The sequence below is a fragment of the Lynx canadensis genome, chromosome B3, assembly GCF_007474595.2.
Source record: "Lynx canadensis isolate LIC74 chromosome B3, mLynCan4.pri.v2, whole genome shotgun sequence".
NCBI classification, from domain to species: Eukaryota; Metazoa; Chordata; class Mammalia; order Carnivora; family Felidae; genus Lynx; species Lynx canadensis.
Genome location: NC_044308.2, coordinates 123,495,639 through 123,515,630, shown reverse-complemented (window position 1 = coordinate 123,515,630; position 19,992 = coordinate 123,495,639). Strand labels below are relative to the sequence as shown.

The 19,992-nt window shown below is 40.2% G+C and overlaps 1 protein-coding gene across 8 annotated transcripts in view; it reads right to left on the bottom strand.

Moving 5' to 3' along the window:
* Positions 1–19,992, bottom strand: part of NRXN3 (neurexin 3) — a 1,124,854-nt gene that overhangs the window by 178,953 nt on the left and 925,909 nt on the right. For all 8 annotated transcript variants that reach the window (XM_032593428.1, XM_030319691.1, XM_030319688.1 and 5 more), the window contains one exon: positions 7,531–7,702. In XM_032593428.1, the coding sequence (XP_032449319.1) occupies positions 7,531–7,702 (172 nt within the window). The remainder of the gene's footprint in view (positions 1–7,530; positions 7,703–19,992) is intronic.

Sequence of the window (19,992 nt, the reverse complement as noted above, 5' to 3'; positions counted from 1 at the left end):
TCCCTTCCATAGGGTGTGTGTGCATGTAAACATATATGTGTATATAAACGTGTTTGCGCTTGTGTGTGTATTCTTGTCGTTTTGTGGTGGTTATGTTTAATTTTAGCATTAGCCAAAAGCTCACAGTTTGCCTTGAAACGCTTATCAGCTTCTAAGAGACATTTACAGGGACAGGAAGACTCTAGGTTTGATAGCAGTAATTGTATTTAACTTGTAAGAGGCGAGGCTATTTATCTTGTGGCTGGGAATTCACAGAAGAGAAAGGAAGGTTGCCTGATAAAACAAAAATTAAAGAAAAAAAAATACTATGCACCCTCTCAAAACTCTCCTATCCCCCAAGCAAGACCATTAAACAGTAAAACAGACTTTCATCTAATAAAGCCCTTCCCATCCATGTAGAGATGGTGCTAGAAGGTAAAAGAGGATTGTGAAAAGAAAGAGGCTGCCAAAGTCCCCAAAGAACTAACCAATGTTGTGGAGCAAAGCAAATGTCATAAATGCCCAGGGAAATGCTAACTTGTAACTTGGCAGAAACTAGAGATTTAACCTGAGAGAAAAATTCTGTGAGCTAGTCAAGTACCTAAAGTCTCTGAACGGCTCCTAATCTAGGAAATGGGCATAAAATTAACAGCGATCTCAAGGGTTGTACCAAGGGTAAATAATATGTTATACCTGAAGTGGGAAGTAGGTAGGAAATGCTCAAAAAGGGTAGCCATCACCATCTGGATGAATTTGGTTGATAGTAGCATCTGCCATTTCTATATCTCTGGGATAACAATCCCATGATTCAAGTGGAGTGATTAACCAGTGATTGTACAATGACAAAATACATTAGGAGAGTTCAGAAGGTAAATGGAGGTAAATGCCCATGAGTTTATTGATGATGTAAATATTTACATTTATATAATAAGTAAAAGGAAATAAGAGAGAGTATATTCTAGTCCTGCACTGTCCAATATAAGCCATCAGCCACTAGCCTAATAGTGCTGGCCACAGGACTGAATGTAAAAAATGTATTTAAATCCTCAGTGCTTAGGACATAATTGCTCAATAAAAATAAATTTTCAGGGTCTCAGTCATATCAGCTGCATTGCAAGTGTGGCTAATGTGGTTAATTAGGGGTTACCATGTTGAACAACCCTGTAGTCAGTCTGAAAGGAGAAAAAAGAGTCATTTTTAGCTTTCTCAATAACAGTGATTCTCAAACCTACCTGCATACAGAATGACCATGGGAGCTTTTTAAAACTACTGATGCCTGGACCAGTGTTTTTCAAATTTAACACTCCACATGGATTACCTGAGTATCTTATTATAATGCAAATTCTAATTCAGTGGGTCTGTGGTGAGGCCCAAAATGCCCCATTTTTAACAAGCTGCTAGGTGATGTTGATGCTGCTGATCTAAGGACCACACCCCAGACCAATTAAATTAGATTACCTGAGACTGGGGCCTGAGAACTGGTAGTTTATAATAGTTCCCAGGAGAATCTCATTTGTAGCCCAGTTAAAGAACAGTGCTTCATAAAAAGATAAAAATAAAAAAAAATCTACTGAAAAGATTTTGAACATTTTTAAAATAGTTTCATTAAAAAAAATTATGTTTATTCTTTTTAGAGAGAGAGACAGAATGTGAGTGGGGAAGGGACAGAGAGAGAGAGAGACAGAGACAGAGACAGAATCAGAATCAGAAGCAGGCTCCAGGCTCTGAGCTGTCAGCACAGAGCCTGAAGAGGGCCTCCAACTCATGAACTGGGAGATCATGACCTGAGCGGAAGTCTGACGCTTAACCAACTGAGCCATCCAGGCACCCCTAAACATTTTTTTTCACCAAAGACTAACCCCAACAAGTTACAAGTCCCTTATAAGTAGAAACTCACCTGTTTGTGACTCCTAATTCATTCCTGACAACAAGTTGTAGCAGTCCAAGTATTCAGGATGCACTGGTTTGAGTGATTAATTGATACTTTTTGTGACTAAATGTTCGAAGAACTTATTTATAAGATGGTTTTTAAAGTGTACCTAGCAATGCTCAAACACATTCATTAAGTGAGCCTCTCTCTAGTTGCCATTATATCTGTACAGTCTTGAAAACATGTTCAAATAGGGCTTTCCCTCTTGATTGTATTTACACTTGTTATTCCCCTTGCAGGACTTCACGATTGGTTTTTATTTTTCCTCCAGTTGAACTGAAAGCAACACTGGTCCTGAATGGATGAATGAGCAAGTAGATGGGGCTTGTTTTAATGCTTGCTTCGAATCTGGCAAGGCCTCAAATGTTTGCAGGCAAAGAGAAAGAAAAGGAATGAAAACCTCCTGGGTAGGAATTAATGAAAACCCAAGACCTGAGAAATTTCAGCATCATGTCAAGAACATAGACTTGTTTTTAACTCTTCAAAATCTCAATAATTGAAGATGAGATGTGGACAAAGAGATCTCTCTTATTGCATGTGTACTGTGTAAGCTATAAAAGGACAATAAGCATTTGAAATAAAATATGTTGGAGACTTTCCATAACTCAGTGCTGTTCAGCCAGGGGTAACTGTGTCCCCCAGAGGACTCCTGGCATTGGAGACATGCTATTGGCCTCTAGTAGGCAAGTTAGGGAGGCTGCTAAACATTCTGCAATACAAAGGACAGCCCCCTGCAACAAAGAATTATCTAGCCGCAAATGTCAAGAGTGCCAAAGTTGAGAAACCCTAACTAACTGAACTGGTCCAGGCAGGGACTTCTACTTGAGAATATTTCTGGTGAAAAAATGAAAAACAAAAAACAAAACAAAACCCTAATAACCTAATGTTGGTATCAATAAAATCATGACTCTAAGAAAAGGAAAATGGGTAGGAAATTTGAATTAGTGCAATCTGAAGATCAGGATAGGAATCCTGGCTTTACTCCTTCAGCTGTGTGAATACTGGGTAAGTTATTTAGCCCCTCACAGCCTCAAATGTAATCTGAATATGGCTATGGTGGTAATAATACCAAACTTGGTCCCTCTCACAGGACAGAGTGATGCTCAAATGTAATAATGCATATGAAGGCACTTTGAGCATCACTAAGCACTATAACAATGTTTGTGCTTTCAATACTTATAAAGACAAGATTCTGTGGAATTTGACATATTCAAATATGAAGAGTTTTCTAATCTACTGTCCTAGAAGAAGAACCACTTCAACATCCTTTTGAACCTCTTCTACATCTTTCATGTTCTGAGCTGGGTGGTCAGACATTAAGCTCAGGTCATCAGGGGGCATTTTACTGACTGGAAAAGGGGAATCCAATCAAGAGCCCTTCCAATGAGTTGGCATGTAATATCAAGAAAAAAAGAAAAGCAATGGATACTCTGGTCTCAGCACCATCTGCAGTGGGAAAAGAGAAAGTCCTATACATCAGAGCTGCTTCTCAGGCTTCAGTTTCCAGGAAGCCTGTGTCTGACCTAAAAGGCCTCTTACTGTATGCACCCTGCTCAGGGTTCTACTAGCCCCAGTGACATAACCAGCCACCCAGGCATGGCAGAGAGGATCTTTAACAATCCCAGTCAGCTCAGCCTCCCGGGTTGCCTGGAGCTGGGGCTAAAATTAATCCCTCACGCTTAACTCACCTTTTACCTCCCCCCTCTTGTCCCCACTACTGCATTGTGTCAAGACAGTAATCAGAGGCTTTATAAGGAACATTTGTCAGCACCTGGATGCCAGCTCTGGGCTGATTCTTCTTTTATTTCCCTCTCCTGTTCCTTAGCCTTTCTATTTTCAGGTTCAAAGAAAGAAGTTGCTTTTGAGTTCTATCCTGAGAATTAAGTGATATCAGATCCCAATGGCTATAGAAAGACTTTCATTTTGGATCCTTCCTGATTCACAAAGAGTCAATACCGCATGCCCTGGACCCAGCTGGTTTCTAAATATTTCACAGTGGGATGTTTCAGTAGAGCCACATAAAATCCTATGAATGTCCATGAGAAGATTTTGGAGTTGACCCATTCATCGTGATACACAGGGACCTGTTGGGCAGGAATGCTTCCTGAGAGCATGCCCTCAAAATGAGATAACTTATGTGAATATGCTGTAGGAGCTCTTCCATATTTCTTTACTGTTTAGACATTAGCAAGAGACAAGTAGCACAACTAAAGTCCTTTTGATGGTTTCTATACTTATCACAGTGAATGAAATAGGATAGCTTGGGAAAAGAATACATCACTTTTGTAGAAATTGTGTCAAGCTTGCCTGACCAGATGTCTTTTGTTCCTGGATGCCCAGATACAGGGCGTATTTTAATCTCACGGTTTAATATAAATTAAACCTTGCCAGATTGCTCTAACGATGCTTTAAATTTAGTTAAGAGGATCCTTTCAGTAGCAGAGGGAGAGAAAGAAGATATCCAAAAATCAAAAGGTGACCACTCCTACGGAATCGAGTGGAACATAAAACTAGAATGTTTCAAAGGTAAAATGTTTCCAGGGTAAAATAAACATTTACCCTTTAAAAAAATTAAAAATAGTTTTGGACTTTCTAACACCATTTTCCAATCTAGGCAATGAAGTTTGATGGTCACTCCTTCAAATACTCAGTCTTCCTTCAACTGCTTCATGGAAGCATATTGTCACTGTTGTCAGGAGGACAGCTTGGACTCATTACAAATGAGTCTTTCAGCACAGCTCAAAAAACCTCTTCTTTTCAAAAGGATCTTTGACTCCACATCTTACAATAACCACCTCTGCGTGCTGATTGGTACTGACCTATGTAATAGGACACTTAAAAAAAAAATTTAAGATGACACAAGAAGAGAGATGCTCATTTCTATCCATGCATTTTTCAAAATATTCCCCAATTTTTGTGGGAGCAATAGTGGAAATTGTGCCCAGTTAAGAATGGGAGAATATGGTCTTTCACATTTACTGTGTGACTTTAGGAAAGACACAGCATCTCCCTGAGATGGGCACAGTGGGTTGTTTAATAGTCAGTGAAGTGATCTGTTTGAGTGAATACATAACAGTCAAAAAAAAAAAATGCTACCCAAATGGTCGATCATTCTCATAGCTAACATTTATTGAGTACTGAATTAAGTAACAGAGTATTAGGTTGAACATTTTACATGTATTCAACTCAATCTTCATGTTAGCCCTGGAAAGTATTACCATAATCCCATTTTACAGACTAGTTAACAGAGGTTGGGAGGTTAAATAACTTGCCCAAGGTTACTGGTAGGAAGCTGGATCCACAAATAGGAAAAATACACACTTAGAGAACCAAACAAAATAGTAAAAAATGAGAATGTGGGGAGAAAGAATGTATTTTTAAAGCATAACGTGACAGAGAAGAAAAATCATATGTGTTAGAAATTCTTACACACTTACTTTATGGTACAGTGTTGTTGTATTTTGAATTACATGTGGGGAGAGGCACTAAATATTTCAGTGCTTATGGCATTTCAAAATCTTAATCTAGCCTGCCTTAGACTAACAGCTGACCGACTCCAGCCACTTGACTCCAAAGCCCATACTTATAACTGCCATACTGTATCATGCTCTGTAATAATAATACTTACTATTACTAAATAACGGTTACCAAGGATTACCAGTAACAATTGTTTTCAGTGGTAAGCAAAGACATTAAAGAAAGGTTTATTCTGTTTTGAAAACATAGTAAGCAACCCATAATTTGGAACTAAAGATACAAAGAGATAGGCACACAGCAAGGGTCACTGGTTTTCTTACATATCTGTGGTTATGAAATGGCCATTAAAGAGTCTTCAGCAAACTTCTGGGTTCTATACTGGCTCAGGGCAAGTGGCTAATATAAATTTAGAAATATTTGAAATTCCTAATAGAAACACAACAAATCCTACAGCACTACCAGTGGGGCCAATGATAACATGCATGGAGAAAGAGTGATGTTTCCATTGGGCAAATGAGCAGCTTTTAAGATCTCAGGCTATTTTGATTCCCCTGACCACCCATCCCCCAGAGTTTAACCACAAAACATTTAAAAATCAGGTCTCTTAGTGTCTAGCAAATTTGGATGATGATAAGAATTCATAGTAGCTGCTAATACTTCTGGCTCTCTTCAAAGGCTCAAAGATAAATGCATGAGGTCATTTTTGTGCTTTAATCTAACAAGTGCTAAGGGTATGACAAGAGACTCCCAGTAAAGGCTGAGCTGGCTATTGTACGGAGACTGACATGGAAGATAAATGGGTCGGTGAGGCTTTTTATTTCAATAACTTGGGAGTCTTGTATGCTGTTTGTAGATGCTCTCATGATTCTTAAAACATAGGAAGACTCTGGCTATGGGATGGGAAACAGTAGCACAATTACTTCTGATTGGTTTTTTAAAGAAAATGAATCCTGAATTGGGCATGAAAACAATCACAGCCCTCAAGTCATTCAAAATTCTTGGGCCACAAATAGGTAAATTTACTTGATGCATATCTCCAAAGTGTGATAATTATTAGCTCCGAAGCTCTTAAACTTCTGGAAGTGTGTTTTGGGTTTCCTTCCTCTGTGCTCACTCCACTAATTGACAGGATGGCAGTGAGAGAATTATGGGGTAGAGTTTGAAGTGTAGGAGACAGAGTAAAACATAGCATCATGCCCACACTAGTGAAAAATTCAGTATTCTGAGCTATTCTCTTGCATCCAGGTGATGATACAATTGTGGAACAAAGGCCCTTCGCCACAGTATTTTCCCTTCTACTCCTGGAACTTTTACGATCAGAATTGAGGGCCCTTTTCCTGGGAGAAGTGAGAGATGAGAGGGAAAGCTAATGGATCATTTGAATGATCTCTTTAAAAGAAAGCGACCTTTCCTCCCTTTGCCCTTGATTTGGCCATCTGGCTCTGGGAGTTTGTTGGCAAATGCTCCTTGACCATAAAATTTAAACACATGATTAACCCCTCTCCCTCCCACACCAGTATGCTTGCTGTTAAAATGCCTACTAGGACCACTCTCTGAATTATCAAGGAAGGTTTAGTGTAAATGAAAGAAAAAATTGGCCAAGTCAACCAGATGAATGAAACTCCACTCTTAGTTTTTCTCTCATTATTACCCTGACTTGATGGTCATCATTCTAAGTTTAGTAAACTTCATTTTACAGTGTTTACGAAATCTCTGACCATCTGTGTCTTCAACTTCATCTGACTAAATGCCACCACACAGTCCAGATCTCAAACTGATTATTCTGTGATTATCAACAATAGCTCCTGATAGAGAAGGCACCCCTTCCCTCCATTGGTCATCATTTGCAATGCCCTGGAAAACCTACAGTAATCATTTTTAGTATGAGCCAGTCAGGCAGTATTCCTCAGGTTAACCTACAGTGTTCAGTGCACAGTTAGTAAGTCTCCAGAAGCTCCCTACACTGAACCAAGCCCTACAGGAATACCTTATCTTCTCATACAAAAACAAACAAACAAACACACATGAATGTGTGCTTAATATCCAGTGTTTCGTGATTTGGTGACAATTATGAGAAATCAACACTTAGAGTAAGAATGGGAGAGCAAAAGATGGTATGTGGTCATTGACAGTAAAGCATGTACCTGTGGGATAATGCTCATTCACTGGCCAGTTGTCCACCTGAAGTGTGGCATTGCCGCCATTCCTGGTGAAGCGCACCACGTGGTATTTACCATCATTTACAGGGGTTCTCTCCTCTTTGATGGAGATGTCAACTGTGCCAATATTGAAGACAACTCCAATTTTCCCCTGTTCCTGTGATAAAGAAACACAAAAGGCATAGTTATCACCAACCATAAGGTTTTCTCCCTTTAAAGTTGATCCTCCAACTAACAATAAATCTGTAGGTACCCAGAGGGAGCTGTCAGCATGAAGTTAACAATAGTATCCCACATTTCTCCATGGGCTTTCATCCTGAACATAAAAACCAATGGTATAAAGCCACCCAAATTGCTCTCACAGGCTGCACTGTACAGGTTACATCATTTGATTGCTCTCAACAGATATCAAAGCTGGAACCAGAGAACTACCTAACAACTGTGTAGTGACACTGCAAAGTTGATTTCTGTGAGATGAATGAAACCTGTTTTCTAAGAGAGGTAATTAGACACTGGACTCTAGTTTAGATTAAGGATTAGGGAGGAAATATACGCATGCTTGTGCATCGTGGGAGGGGATCAAGCCCAAGGGAAAGTATACATTGAATGGTTAGAAAGCAGTGGCAGAAGGGTTAGCATTATAGGTCAGCACCTGATGATACTTTTTTTTTTAGGTCTAAAACACATAGAACATGTACCCTCAGTAGAGGCCAGTGAAACTGAGCTTGACTTTTCAGGGTCAGGTGACTGAAACTCTTTCCACACTTGCAACCCTATTCCTAAGGTTCATCCAAAGAAGGGTGTCATCTTCAGTCCTATAGTTTTATGCTACATAGCAGAAGAGAACCTCAATGGCCCCTCAAAAAGACTTCTGGTGGGGGGGAACACAATGAATTCCAGAAGAGTGACACTATGGCAATGAACGTGAGGATTATGGTGAAGGTGGAGGAGGCGAACATAAACAATGCGAATAAAACTCCTGCTCTTTCTTCTCCTCCAGTAATTTATTATAACTAAGGGTTGGGATTGGAATTCACAAGGAGACACAAAATGGAAGTAACCCTACTGATCACATATTTCAACCTTGTAGAAGGGTATCGTAGCATGTGGGATGTCAGGATGGATGGGCAAGGAGAGAGGGAGACACCTTTTTCCATTTCTCTAGTTGTCTGACCTACTAGCTAAACAATAGGTTGGACATTCAAGGACAATAAAATTTAGTGGTAACCCTGCCATTGTATTTGTTCACATAGTCTTCATTATTCTCTATTTCCTTATTCAAGAATTAAAAGGAGAATAAAAAGGAGGAGGTGGAAGAGGAAAGGGGGGGGAGGAGGATCAGGAAGAAGAGAAGGAGGGGACAAAGGATGAGAAAAAGATATGGGGGGAGGGGAGTCCAGAATCCACATAAACAAGATGTAGGAAAGATTTCACAGAATCTCAGATTTAGTAATTGGGTTCATTCATTAATTCATTACATAAGTACAGTATTTATTAAGCACTTGGTATGCTTAAAGTCAATAAATTAAGACTTATGCTGAGATTTTAGGCACTGGTTTTCATATAGTTTGGTACACTTCACTTATTTTTTCAAAAGACAGGCTTTCTTCATCTTGCCAATTTTCCTTTAGTATGTGAACACATCTTATTCCTGATAAAAGAATCAACAGGTACCCAGCAGTCTTTTTTAAAATAAAAATTTTTTAATGTTTATTTATTTTTGAGAGGAAGGGAGGGGCAGAAAGAGAGGGAGACACAGTATCTGAGGCAGGCTCCATGCTCTGTGGTGTCAGTACACAGCCTGATGCGGGGCTCAAAATCACCAACTGTGAGATGATGACCTGAGTTGAAGTCAGACACTTAACCGACTGAGCCACCCAGGTGCCCTCCAGGAGTCTTGATTTTAGAAAGTAGGAGCCTAAGCTACGAAAGGCTGCTTTCAGCATGCAGGGATGCTGTGATACAGGGCGGACATCATTATTTCTTTTGTGCCCTGATAGCACAGCTTGCAATGTAAAATGATGTCTGCAATTCCCATGTTCTGTACTCTGAGAAAAGGTGCCTCCTCAAATGGGGACTAAATGCACTTATGAGTTTGCAAACCCCTGTTTATTGTGACACTGTGTTCTCTGGGTTTTTTTTTTTTTTTCTACTTCTACATCTCCAGTACTAAATAAAGTACCTAGCATTACAATGGATAAATGAAACTGATAAGGTTTTCTTTTTGCATCTTCCATGCCCATAATTAATAATGCTATGATCCACTTTATTCTTTCTCCTTAATTCTCTAGGAATTCTGAAAAGATAATATGATTTTTCTGCATTCCCCTAAAGCGTTGGCCTTCATTTCTAAGGGGGTTTGTGTGTGTTAGAACCTACTCATCCTTATACCTAAATAAGCAGGGCTATAGTAACCTCAGTCATAACCTGTTTAGCAGAATGAGAGAACTGGAGGAGTTAAGAAACCATGACTGCAGACGCCATTACTCCTCTGCCCACCCCGCAAATGCGGGCTGTTTATTGCACCACGGTTCTTCAATGAGAAACCACTATATAAATCCTGGATACGTGGAGAGGACTGCTGGTGATTCAATTCACCTCTGAGTCACTAATTAATCATGGATGGAGAACAGTTTTAGGCAGAGAGAGGAGACCTTTAAACCAGCATTCTGCTGCTTTTCAGCAACAACAGTGGCAAAGTACAGTTCTGGCTGAGTGAGTTGGCTGATCAGCGAGATATATTCTTGGGCAGATTTTCTGCAAGATCCATAATAGATTCAGGGGAAGAAAAGATTTAATCTCTGCCAGAATAAATATTTGGTCCTTATCTGAGGCGCCACACATTTGCCACTGCAATCACTGCTTCGGAGAGATCGTCTTAATCCTGCTAGCTCTACCGCCAATGTCAATGGAGACCCTTATACCCAGATGTTTCATTGTGTTTCCCCACGGTGGTAAATGTGGCTGTGCTAGACCTCAGATGTGGTCTCTTTACTTGCAGTAATAAGATTTCATTACTGCAACCTCCTTGTCATTTGTCATGGGACCACAGTGGCTTTATAATCTGTGGCTAACTGCTTTGTCTCAGTTCATTATAAGTCTTGTGGCAAGTGCCCATACAGTTGCCGATGGTTGAATCCATCACGCTTAGCTGCCATGAAGATAAACTCTGCTGGCTCATGTGTCCAGAGAACATTTGAGGGATAAAATCATTGGCTTTGGAAACAGCCCTGACTGACCTTTGGGCAAGTTACTTAATTTTTCTGAACCCATTTCTTAATAATGTATTACGGGGACAGGAAACGAGTTTTCCAGGCTTCCTAGGACCATTATAAGGCTAAAATGATATGATTATAATCATTAATATACCACTTTATAAGAAGGAAAATATCATTCAAATATAAGGGATAAATGAGATCATGAGAAGGAAAAAAATCTAAACATTTGACCACATGCAATACCCTGTGAGCACCAGAAAAATTAACTGGTTCAATAGGATAAACATGGTTTTAGCATAGCATGGTTCAAATAATACCTCTCTCTGGTTCTGAAAGCTATGTGACCTTGGGCAGGTTATTTAACTTCTAATTTCCCTGCTATAAAGGGATCTGTGGAGGAAGGGAACAGCGAGTTGCTACCTTTGACGTTTTTTGTGAGGATTTTAGGAGAACATACATGTGGGAAATGCTAGCACGTGGCTGTGCATACTTTGAGACTTCAATAAATGTCAGTCATCTTGTCCCTTTCTTTCCCCTCATTAGTATAGTTGAAAGTGGTGGCATGAGCTAAGGACTGGCTAGTTTGGCAAGAGCGTCATCAGAAATATTATCAAAATAAATGTAAATTTTAGCAAACAGAACATCAAAAAATAAAATTTGCACCACTGTTTTCCTGTCACAATTTGGTAGTTGCTCTCTCTTCACATTCCTTGGTGCCTTTTATGAGCCCTTTCAAGACAAGCAAAGTGTAGCTACAAAACAGCATGACTATAAATTTTAATAACTCCATGCCCATCACCACTAAAGTTGCTACCAAAGGCAATCAGTTCAATGTATGTTTTTCCTTGATATTAAAAACACAGACAAGTGGTAAATCAAAAGACATTACCAAAGAATCCTCAAGTGCAATAAAAAAAAAGTCTATTAAGGAAAAAAAAAAAACACAAAACCAAGACTGAACAGCACAAGAAAACAGCTGTCTTTAAATAGCCAGTAAGTCATTCTTCATCAATAATGACTGTTTACGAGCCCACCTGGTTCCTCAAATTAGTCTGGCTCCAGCTTTCTAATCTTCCATCAGCCACATTATAGTTATTGCTGTGAAGGTGACCCATAAGATACTACCAACACCAAGGTCATATTTTAGAAGTCGAGATGCACAGGGGCAAGACAAATCCTCAGGAATAAAGACCTCCCTGAAGGCAGTCTCTTCATTCATTCCAGAGTGCCCCCAGGGAAGGCAGAATGCACCATCACTATTTTAGAAAATTGCAGCTGACAGAAACAGAACTGGAACTCTTAAATGTATGCCCAACAGATGTGCAAAGGAAGTTCTGAATATCTTGACTTCTAGGCTTCCTACAGAATCTGTGAGTTCAGGGCTAGGCAATAATACAGGAAGAACAACAGGTATGTGATCCTTCTTGGGGCCAGACACTGCCAGGTCAGGTCTGGCACACCCATTCCAAAGTCTGGGTCACTGTAAATAAATCAGTGGCAGTGTTTATTACATTCTTCTAGTTTCTCCCAGTATGGGCTCATAGTAAGAGAGAATTTCTAGTTCCCCTTGGGATATGGAGGGCTAAGAGACCAATAAATTAGGTGTCACTTCCAAGCCACCCATTAAACTGCTAGTGTGAGACCCACCAGAGTTCTCTCCCATGGTTCTCAACCACTGCATCCAGCAAATTCCTGGCCATGGCCTCTTTTTCAGCCTGGGTCATTGAATGAGGATGGCAACAAGCCAACTTGCAATGGACATGGAAAACGAGAAACAAAGCTTGACTGCTTTATGCCACCAAATATTGAATCTGCTTGTTACTGTAGGATCATCCAAACTACTTCAAAGAACAGAGTAGGTGCTTGGCAAGTAGTTTTTAATAGAATAATTTTTGAATTCTCACAATTACCCTCCAGATTTTTTAGGTGAAAAAGATGACGATTCAGAGAATAGGGGATTCACACAACCAGTAGGAGATACATTTAAGATTTGAATTCAGGTCTGACTTTAAAACCCATGTATTTTCTACCATGTTATGTTTCAGGCACATGTATTACATGTTGCAATTGAGTTATTTATATAATAAGACAGTGTATACATTACATATCATAACTTTATGTTTGCTTAACCTATCTAACCCGTATACCTAACCTAACTATGGGTATTGCAAATATAGGGACACTAACAGGTGCTCGGTAAATGTTAAGTTAATGGATAAGTGAATGAATGAATAATGAAGTAGAATGTGTGGCTTTGGTAGAAAAAAAATTGTGCTGATAAGTTTTTATAACTTGGGAGGCTAAACAGGTTTGAATAGTATATGATAATGAAAAGAGTCATCCATATTCACATTTTTTTTGCAATAAGTATTAATCAAAATATATAGTCTCACTGTGCTTTATATAAGCGATCAATAAAAAGCAAAAAGATAAGGTATGGTTTTGACTCATCAGATAATTTTGGCTGAGGGAGAATTTTACTGAAGTTCTCTAGGATAAAACACCCTTGTGTTTAGGAGAACACAGTATGGACTCTTTTCATAGCTAATCACTATCTTCCAGTGAAGATCATCAGGCCATTCTTTCAATGTTACAGTGTCCAGGTTCTAGACCCAAGATAGTTGTCAGCTAATAAGTAGGGAGTGTGTACTTCCTGTGTGCAGAGCCATGTACTATTGAAGGATTCAAGAGAAGTAAGAGACCAGGTCTCTCCCTCAAGAAGTCTAAGCCCATCAGGAATTACCCAAGCTGACAAGACTCCAGCTGTGGAGCTTGGAGATGGTTTGGACTTTCACTATCATCCCAGTCCCCTTGCCTTGAGGAACTTGGGTGAGGTGGCTGTGACAGTAAGGGGAAGGGAGAAGAAAAAAGTCTGCTCTGGTTTTCAGAATACTTTGTATTTAGAATCAGAAGACCTGAGCCCATTCAGGCTCCACATCTTGTTGTCCAGGTCATCTTGAGCGGGTCATTCAACTCTCTGTACAAAAGAAATGAGAACAACAATACAAGACACAACATGAACACCTGTGTTAAATGGAATTTAAGAGAAATGAATAAAATATTGTCAAATTCTCAAGTGTTCTTCAAAGGATGGTATAAAAATGATGTCAATGGTGGGGAGTGAAGATGGTGGGGATAACTGGGTGACAGAGAAATAGTATGACAGATGATGAATGAGTTAGAGGCTTTTGCACACACCTTACAGGATACCACTCTATTTAAAATGCCTGTTTCCCACTCAAGATCATCAACTCCACAATCTGTACTGACTGTTCCTAGAAAATTTATGTTACGTGGCTTGGAAACAAATCCTATTTTCCTAAATCTGCACAGGTCTCAATGACCTTTGCACCCACCCAGCAAAACTGCATCCACCTTTCCACCTGCAGCTGTGCTTCTACTGTTGTTGCAACTGATGTCTGGTTGTGCCAGGTCAATCAATTAAAGTGGATTAGATCCACAGACTGAATTACTAACAGAGGGCCAAGAGAGATAAGACTGATAAATAGCTCAAGACAGCTCCATCTCTAACTCCAAGCAAAGAGAGAAAAAAAAAAATATATAAGAGCAAGCACGGATGACAGCTCAGGACAACAGGAACTCTGACCTGAATGGGGGCAGTCAAGGAAGGACAAGACAGCCAGTGCAAGTAAATACGATGCAAGTCAGAGCCACAGCTCTAACGTCACTGGTCGCAAATGGCATCCTGAGTCACCATGTCCTTCAAATCTACTCTGAATGCTCACTTCTAATCCACAGACCTAATGTCATCCTACCTTGTTTGGTAGTTAAGTCTGACCACAAAGCAAAAAATTAAAGTTCATTTCAGTAGAAGCCCCAGTGCTGCACCTGGACCAGAAACAGTCTTCTGACAGGATTCAGGCAACAGCTGGCAGGCAGTGATGACTACAACCCAGGACAGGCTGAATATCTCCTATAAGTGCCTTGCCTTACCCCCCAAATCTCTACTGCAGCTGTGAAGAACTACCCAAAGGCTTTAAATTTTTTTTTAAGTTTATTCATTTTTGAGAGAGAGAGAGAGAGAGAGCATGAGCAGGGGAGGGGCAGAGACAGAGGTAGACACAGAATCCGAAGCAGGCCCCAGGCTCTGAGCTCTGAGCTCTCAGCACAGAGCCTGATGAGGGGCTCGAGCTCATGAACTGAGAGATCATGACCTAATAAGCTGAAATCAGACGCCCAACCGACTGAGTCACCCAGGTGCCCCCCAATGGCTTTAATAAAGAGATCCTAGGTTTTGTGCTCACAGTAACAACCTATAATCCTCAAAATAAAGAAAAAAAAACCACATTTCAAATCACCTAGAACATTTTACATCTTACTTATATACTTACAAAGTGTGATCCTGGGACCAGCAAGCATCAGCATCACCTGGGAACTTGTTAGAAATACAAATTCTTGGGGCGCCTGGGTAGCTCAGTCGGTTGAGCGGCCGACTTCGACTCAGGTCATGATCTCGCGGTCAGTGAGTTCAAGCCCCGCGTCGGGCTCTGTGCTGACAGAGCCTGAAACCTGTTTCAGATTCTGTGTCTCCCTCTCTCTAACCCTCCCCGGTTCATGCTCTGTCTCTCTCTGTCTCAAAAATAAATGAACGTTAAAAAAAAAAAAGTTAAAAAAAAAAAAAAAGAAATACAAATTCTTGGATCTAACGCCAGACCCTCTGAATCAGAAACCCTGAAGTGGAACCCAGCAATGTGTATTATCACAAGTTCTCAAGGTAATTCAGATACTTGCTGAAGTCTGGGAACCACTTCCTTATGTCTTGGTTCCACTAGGCCAGTGGATTCAACGGATTTTGCGCCCAGGGACATTGGGCAATGTCTGAAGACATTTTTGGTGGTCACATCTGGGAATGGGAGGTGCGACTGGCATCTAGTGGATATAGGCCAGGAATGCTGATAAATATCCAACAATACCCAAGAAAGAATTATCTGGCCTCTAATATCAAAGTGTCACCATTGAGAAACTGCACTAGGGAGGACAAAACTTCACACAAGAAACATCTATCTATAAAGCATGTGCGGCATCACAGAAACTATTCTACAAACATTTTTATATATGGGTCTACTTTATTCCTCACAATGCTCCTTCTTTGAGGTATATATGCATATATACATATACACAATGCTTTCTCTCTCTCTCTCTCTCTCTCTCTCTCACACACACACACAATGCACGTGTATGTAAGTGCATGCTTGTGTGTACACACATGAGAATTCTCACATATTTGGTCCAAAATTGTGATTTAGCCCTCAAAGCACAGGGTGAGCTTTGAACATCTTTGAATACTTGGACTCTCTCCCTACTCCCTGTTGTACTCAAATGTCCATTTTACAAGTGTAAAATTGGAACTGCAAGCTCACATGACCACAGAGTGGCAGGTCCAGAATACATGCCCTGTGTTATTTTCCCTGTCTGGTCTTGGTAACCACCTTCTCTTTTAACTAGCCCCTAACGAAGTGTCCCAGTATATCTCCCAGCACAACAACATTAGCTGAAAGTTCCAATTCCAATTTCGTCCCTTGACTCTTCATCCCAGACTAGGTAATTTTAGTCAGTTTCCACAAAGATGGATGATCACTTTTTAGTGGACTGCCAAGGAGAAACTCCTCTCCCCAAACTAGATATTCCAGCCCAATGATGAGCAGCAGCTCCTCTACAGAAAAGAGACGAATAAGCAGCCAGTAGTAACCTTTCAAGACCTACTCTGTGGCTGTAAGGAAACCTTTTGTGATTCTCCAAAGTGTTTTATTATTTATTTGTCTTTTAAGTGACAGACTGAGTTAACATTATAGCTTCAAGGCGAATGGACCTATGTGAATAATAAACATCAACAAAAATTTCTGGTTCAATAAGTAAGGCATCCTCAGTCACTTGCGTTGATGAGTTCCTACTCTAAATCCTACCCCATTTTCTAGATGGGGGGAAAATGTATGCATGTTTCAGAACTGAGAGATTTCATATTCTGGATTATCAGAAAATACAATACAGATTATTGCATGTTTTAATGATGCCTTTGGAGAATGGGCATGCAAAAGTTACAGGAGACAGATTGGGCTGAAAGAGAGATCAACAAATAGTGGGCCAGATCTGGCTGTTGCCTGTTTATGTAAACAAAGTTGTATTGGCAGATAGCTGTGTTCATTCACTTACAAAATGTCTGTGGCTGTTTTTGCACTACAACAGCAGGGTTGAATAGTTGCAACAGAGATCTTGTGGCCCAGAAGCCTAAAATATTTAGTCCCTGGCCCTTTACAGGAAAAGTTTGTTGACCCCTATTCTGGAAGCTTGCACAATTTAAGGGTAGCCATGTTTTTTGTTTTGTTTTGTTTTCAGTTTTTGATCTATAGTTTATATTTACATGGTCAGAATAACATAAATATCAGTGGGAGCGTCAAATGGGGAGCCTGTAACTGTTCATTCAACTATTACCTGGAATATAGAACAAACAGATTTCTAATAAGACAACATACATAAAAAATTCACCCGATGTATGTATGAACTAATCTATTTCGGATCCATTAAGGGTGGTTTAGATACTAAAATCAATTCAACAGAGCACTGTTTGAAGGTAGGCAGCCAAGGATACAGAGAAATAAATTAGAGGCTTCTGGCAAAAGATGATGGTAGCTAGAAATAGTCTGGTAATGGAAGAGATGGAGTGAAGTTGTAAAGTTATTAAAATTATAATGATATGACATTTCTTTCTGAAAATTTATCTAGTTCTGTGGAGTGATCATGTACATGCTAAAGTATTGGGATTCTAAAAGCCAGCACACATCACTCTGATGCCGGGACTTCAGTTTATTACATTAGCTGGAACGGGAGAAGAGAAAAGCATTGCTACCCAATGAGTATGTCTCCGTCTCCAGGGCTCCAATGCATCTGCAAGAGACTTGAGTCCCTTGAATGATAAATGGTGATTAACTGAACTCTCTTGGTCTACCTGCAAGGAGAATCTACCGTGTCATCATCTATGGATGAACACACTGAAATAGGGGCTCATTTTTCCTTTCCTGGTTATCGTAAACAAAATGGCCAGCACACTCTAATATATCAGCAGCGCCTGTCTGCACACAGGGACGATGGTGTGTGTGTGTCCTGGAGATAGTGTTGCAGCTAGGTATTTCATCCAGGTGATACTTTACGGTCCTCCTCTTTGTCAACTATCACCACTGTAACATTCCTTCTGGGATCATATCAACATTTCTAATTCAAAACGTTGATTCTGACCTATCCCCAACCACCTTAATGAAAGCAACAGAGGGAAGAAAAAAAATGAGATTTAAACAGCTACAACACATCAGGAGAAAGCGGGCCTGCTGGCTTCCATGCCAGCGTCAAAGCCACTGCAGGGGAAGTAATCCCGACAAAGGAGCAGAAGTATATAAAGACGACACTTTTCCTGGGCCCTGGGTGAGACTGGTAAAGGTGACCCCAAACAGGAGACTTGAAAGCATGCCACAGGGAGCTGACTCATGGCTTTGGAAAAGAGTCCAACATATCAACAACTGAAAGTTCTTTCAAAGCTGCATGCTCTTTTGATAGAATAATTAGGAAACACAACTCTTTATTTTAATTTACTTGAATTTAGTATTCCTACCAAACTGTAAATTGAGTTACGTTATAGCCAAATGGGGAACATACCCCTAAGAAACTAGGGAGTCATCACTCCCCTAGCGTATGGCAGGCATTGGGAGCCATCTGGGAGCCAGCAGCCACAGCTTTAGATACACAAATTACCCACTGAGTTCACAATAAATCAATACACAATATAAAGAAGTGTTTATATTATCGCATTTAAAGGGCACAAGCATTCTTTCTCTCTCTTCTTTATGGATGCACTACAAATTTATTCATTTACATAAAGATGTTACATGATTTTATCCAAATGGTTAAGGAACACAGTGCTAGAGAAATAGAGTTGTGTGTCTACTTATGCCCATGTAAGTGTGTGCATGTGTTTGAATGAGACCTTAAAACTTAACATATCCAAAAGCTGGTTTCTTGGGGCACCTGGGTGGCTCAGTCAATTGAGCATCCAACTTTGGTTTAGGTCATATCTCAGAGTTCGTGAGTTCGAGCCCTGCATTGGGCTTGCTGCTTCGGCTCAGGTCATGATCTCACAGTTTGTGAGTTTGAGCCCTGCATTGGGCTCCCTGCTTCGGCTCAGGTCATGATCTCACAGTTTGTGAGTATGAGCCCCGCATTGGCCTCGCTGCAGTCAGTGCAGAGCCTGCTTTGGATCCTCCATCTGCCACCCCACCCCTCTCTCCAGCCTTCCCTTGCTCACGCTTTCTCTCAAAAATAAATACACATTAAAAAAAAAAAAAAAGAGCAAAAGCTGGTTTCTCTGACCCTCTCTTTTGTTTATTAAGTGGTGATAGCTCAGGAGAATCCAGGTCTCTTTGTATCCATCAAACAGCATCTATAGCCAAGTTCTAATACAGCCTATCATAGACCAGACTCAGAGCGAACTGTGTATTTCAGAATACATTAAACATGAGGAAGATTTTAGAGTCAACATGACCTCTAGGCAATGGAACTGGTTGGTCATTAGGGATCATTAATCCAGTAATTATTCAAAGACAAGACAGCTCCTCTAGGCCTGGTTTAGCCCAAAATTGTATGGGGTACCCTTTCCCATACAGAGAAGGGACTTCCCTCTGCCCAAGAGTCCAGCTTTCATAACCAGTGTGCATAGATGTATAGAGCTGAATGAAATTCTACATGTATGCCCTCCCAGAGCTATCTTTGATTAACTAGGTCTATCTTCCAATTACCCCACAACTTCTCCAGTATCTATTCAACATTAAGATAAATTGTTTGCATTGATTCTTTTCAACATTTAATAGAATTATTCTTTCCCCAAACAGATAATGTGCACTGTCAAGGCAGAAAATTCATTTTTATTTTCTATGTCTTCCTCAATATGGGGGACTCAATAAATGTTTAGCTGAGTGCCTGACACAATGGCAAAAGCATCTTTGCATTTTTCAGTAGGCAACACTTTAGGACAGAGCACAGTATCTCCATCTGTGGTTTATTTACTGCTTTTAAATTTGCTATGATTTTGCTTTGGGAGAGTGCTTTTGAAAATGTGGACCATGATCATGTCTCAGAAGACCATGGTCATTAATTTACTTCACACAGACTACTGAATAGTCTTCAGGATAATTGCCAACACACCTATGTGGCTCTGTTGACCTGG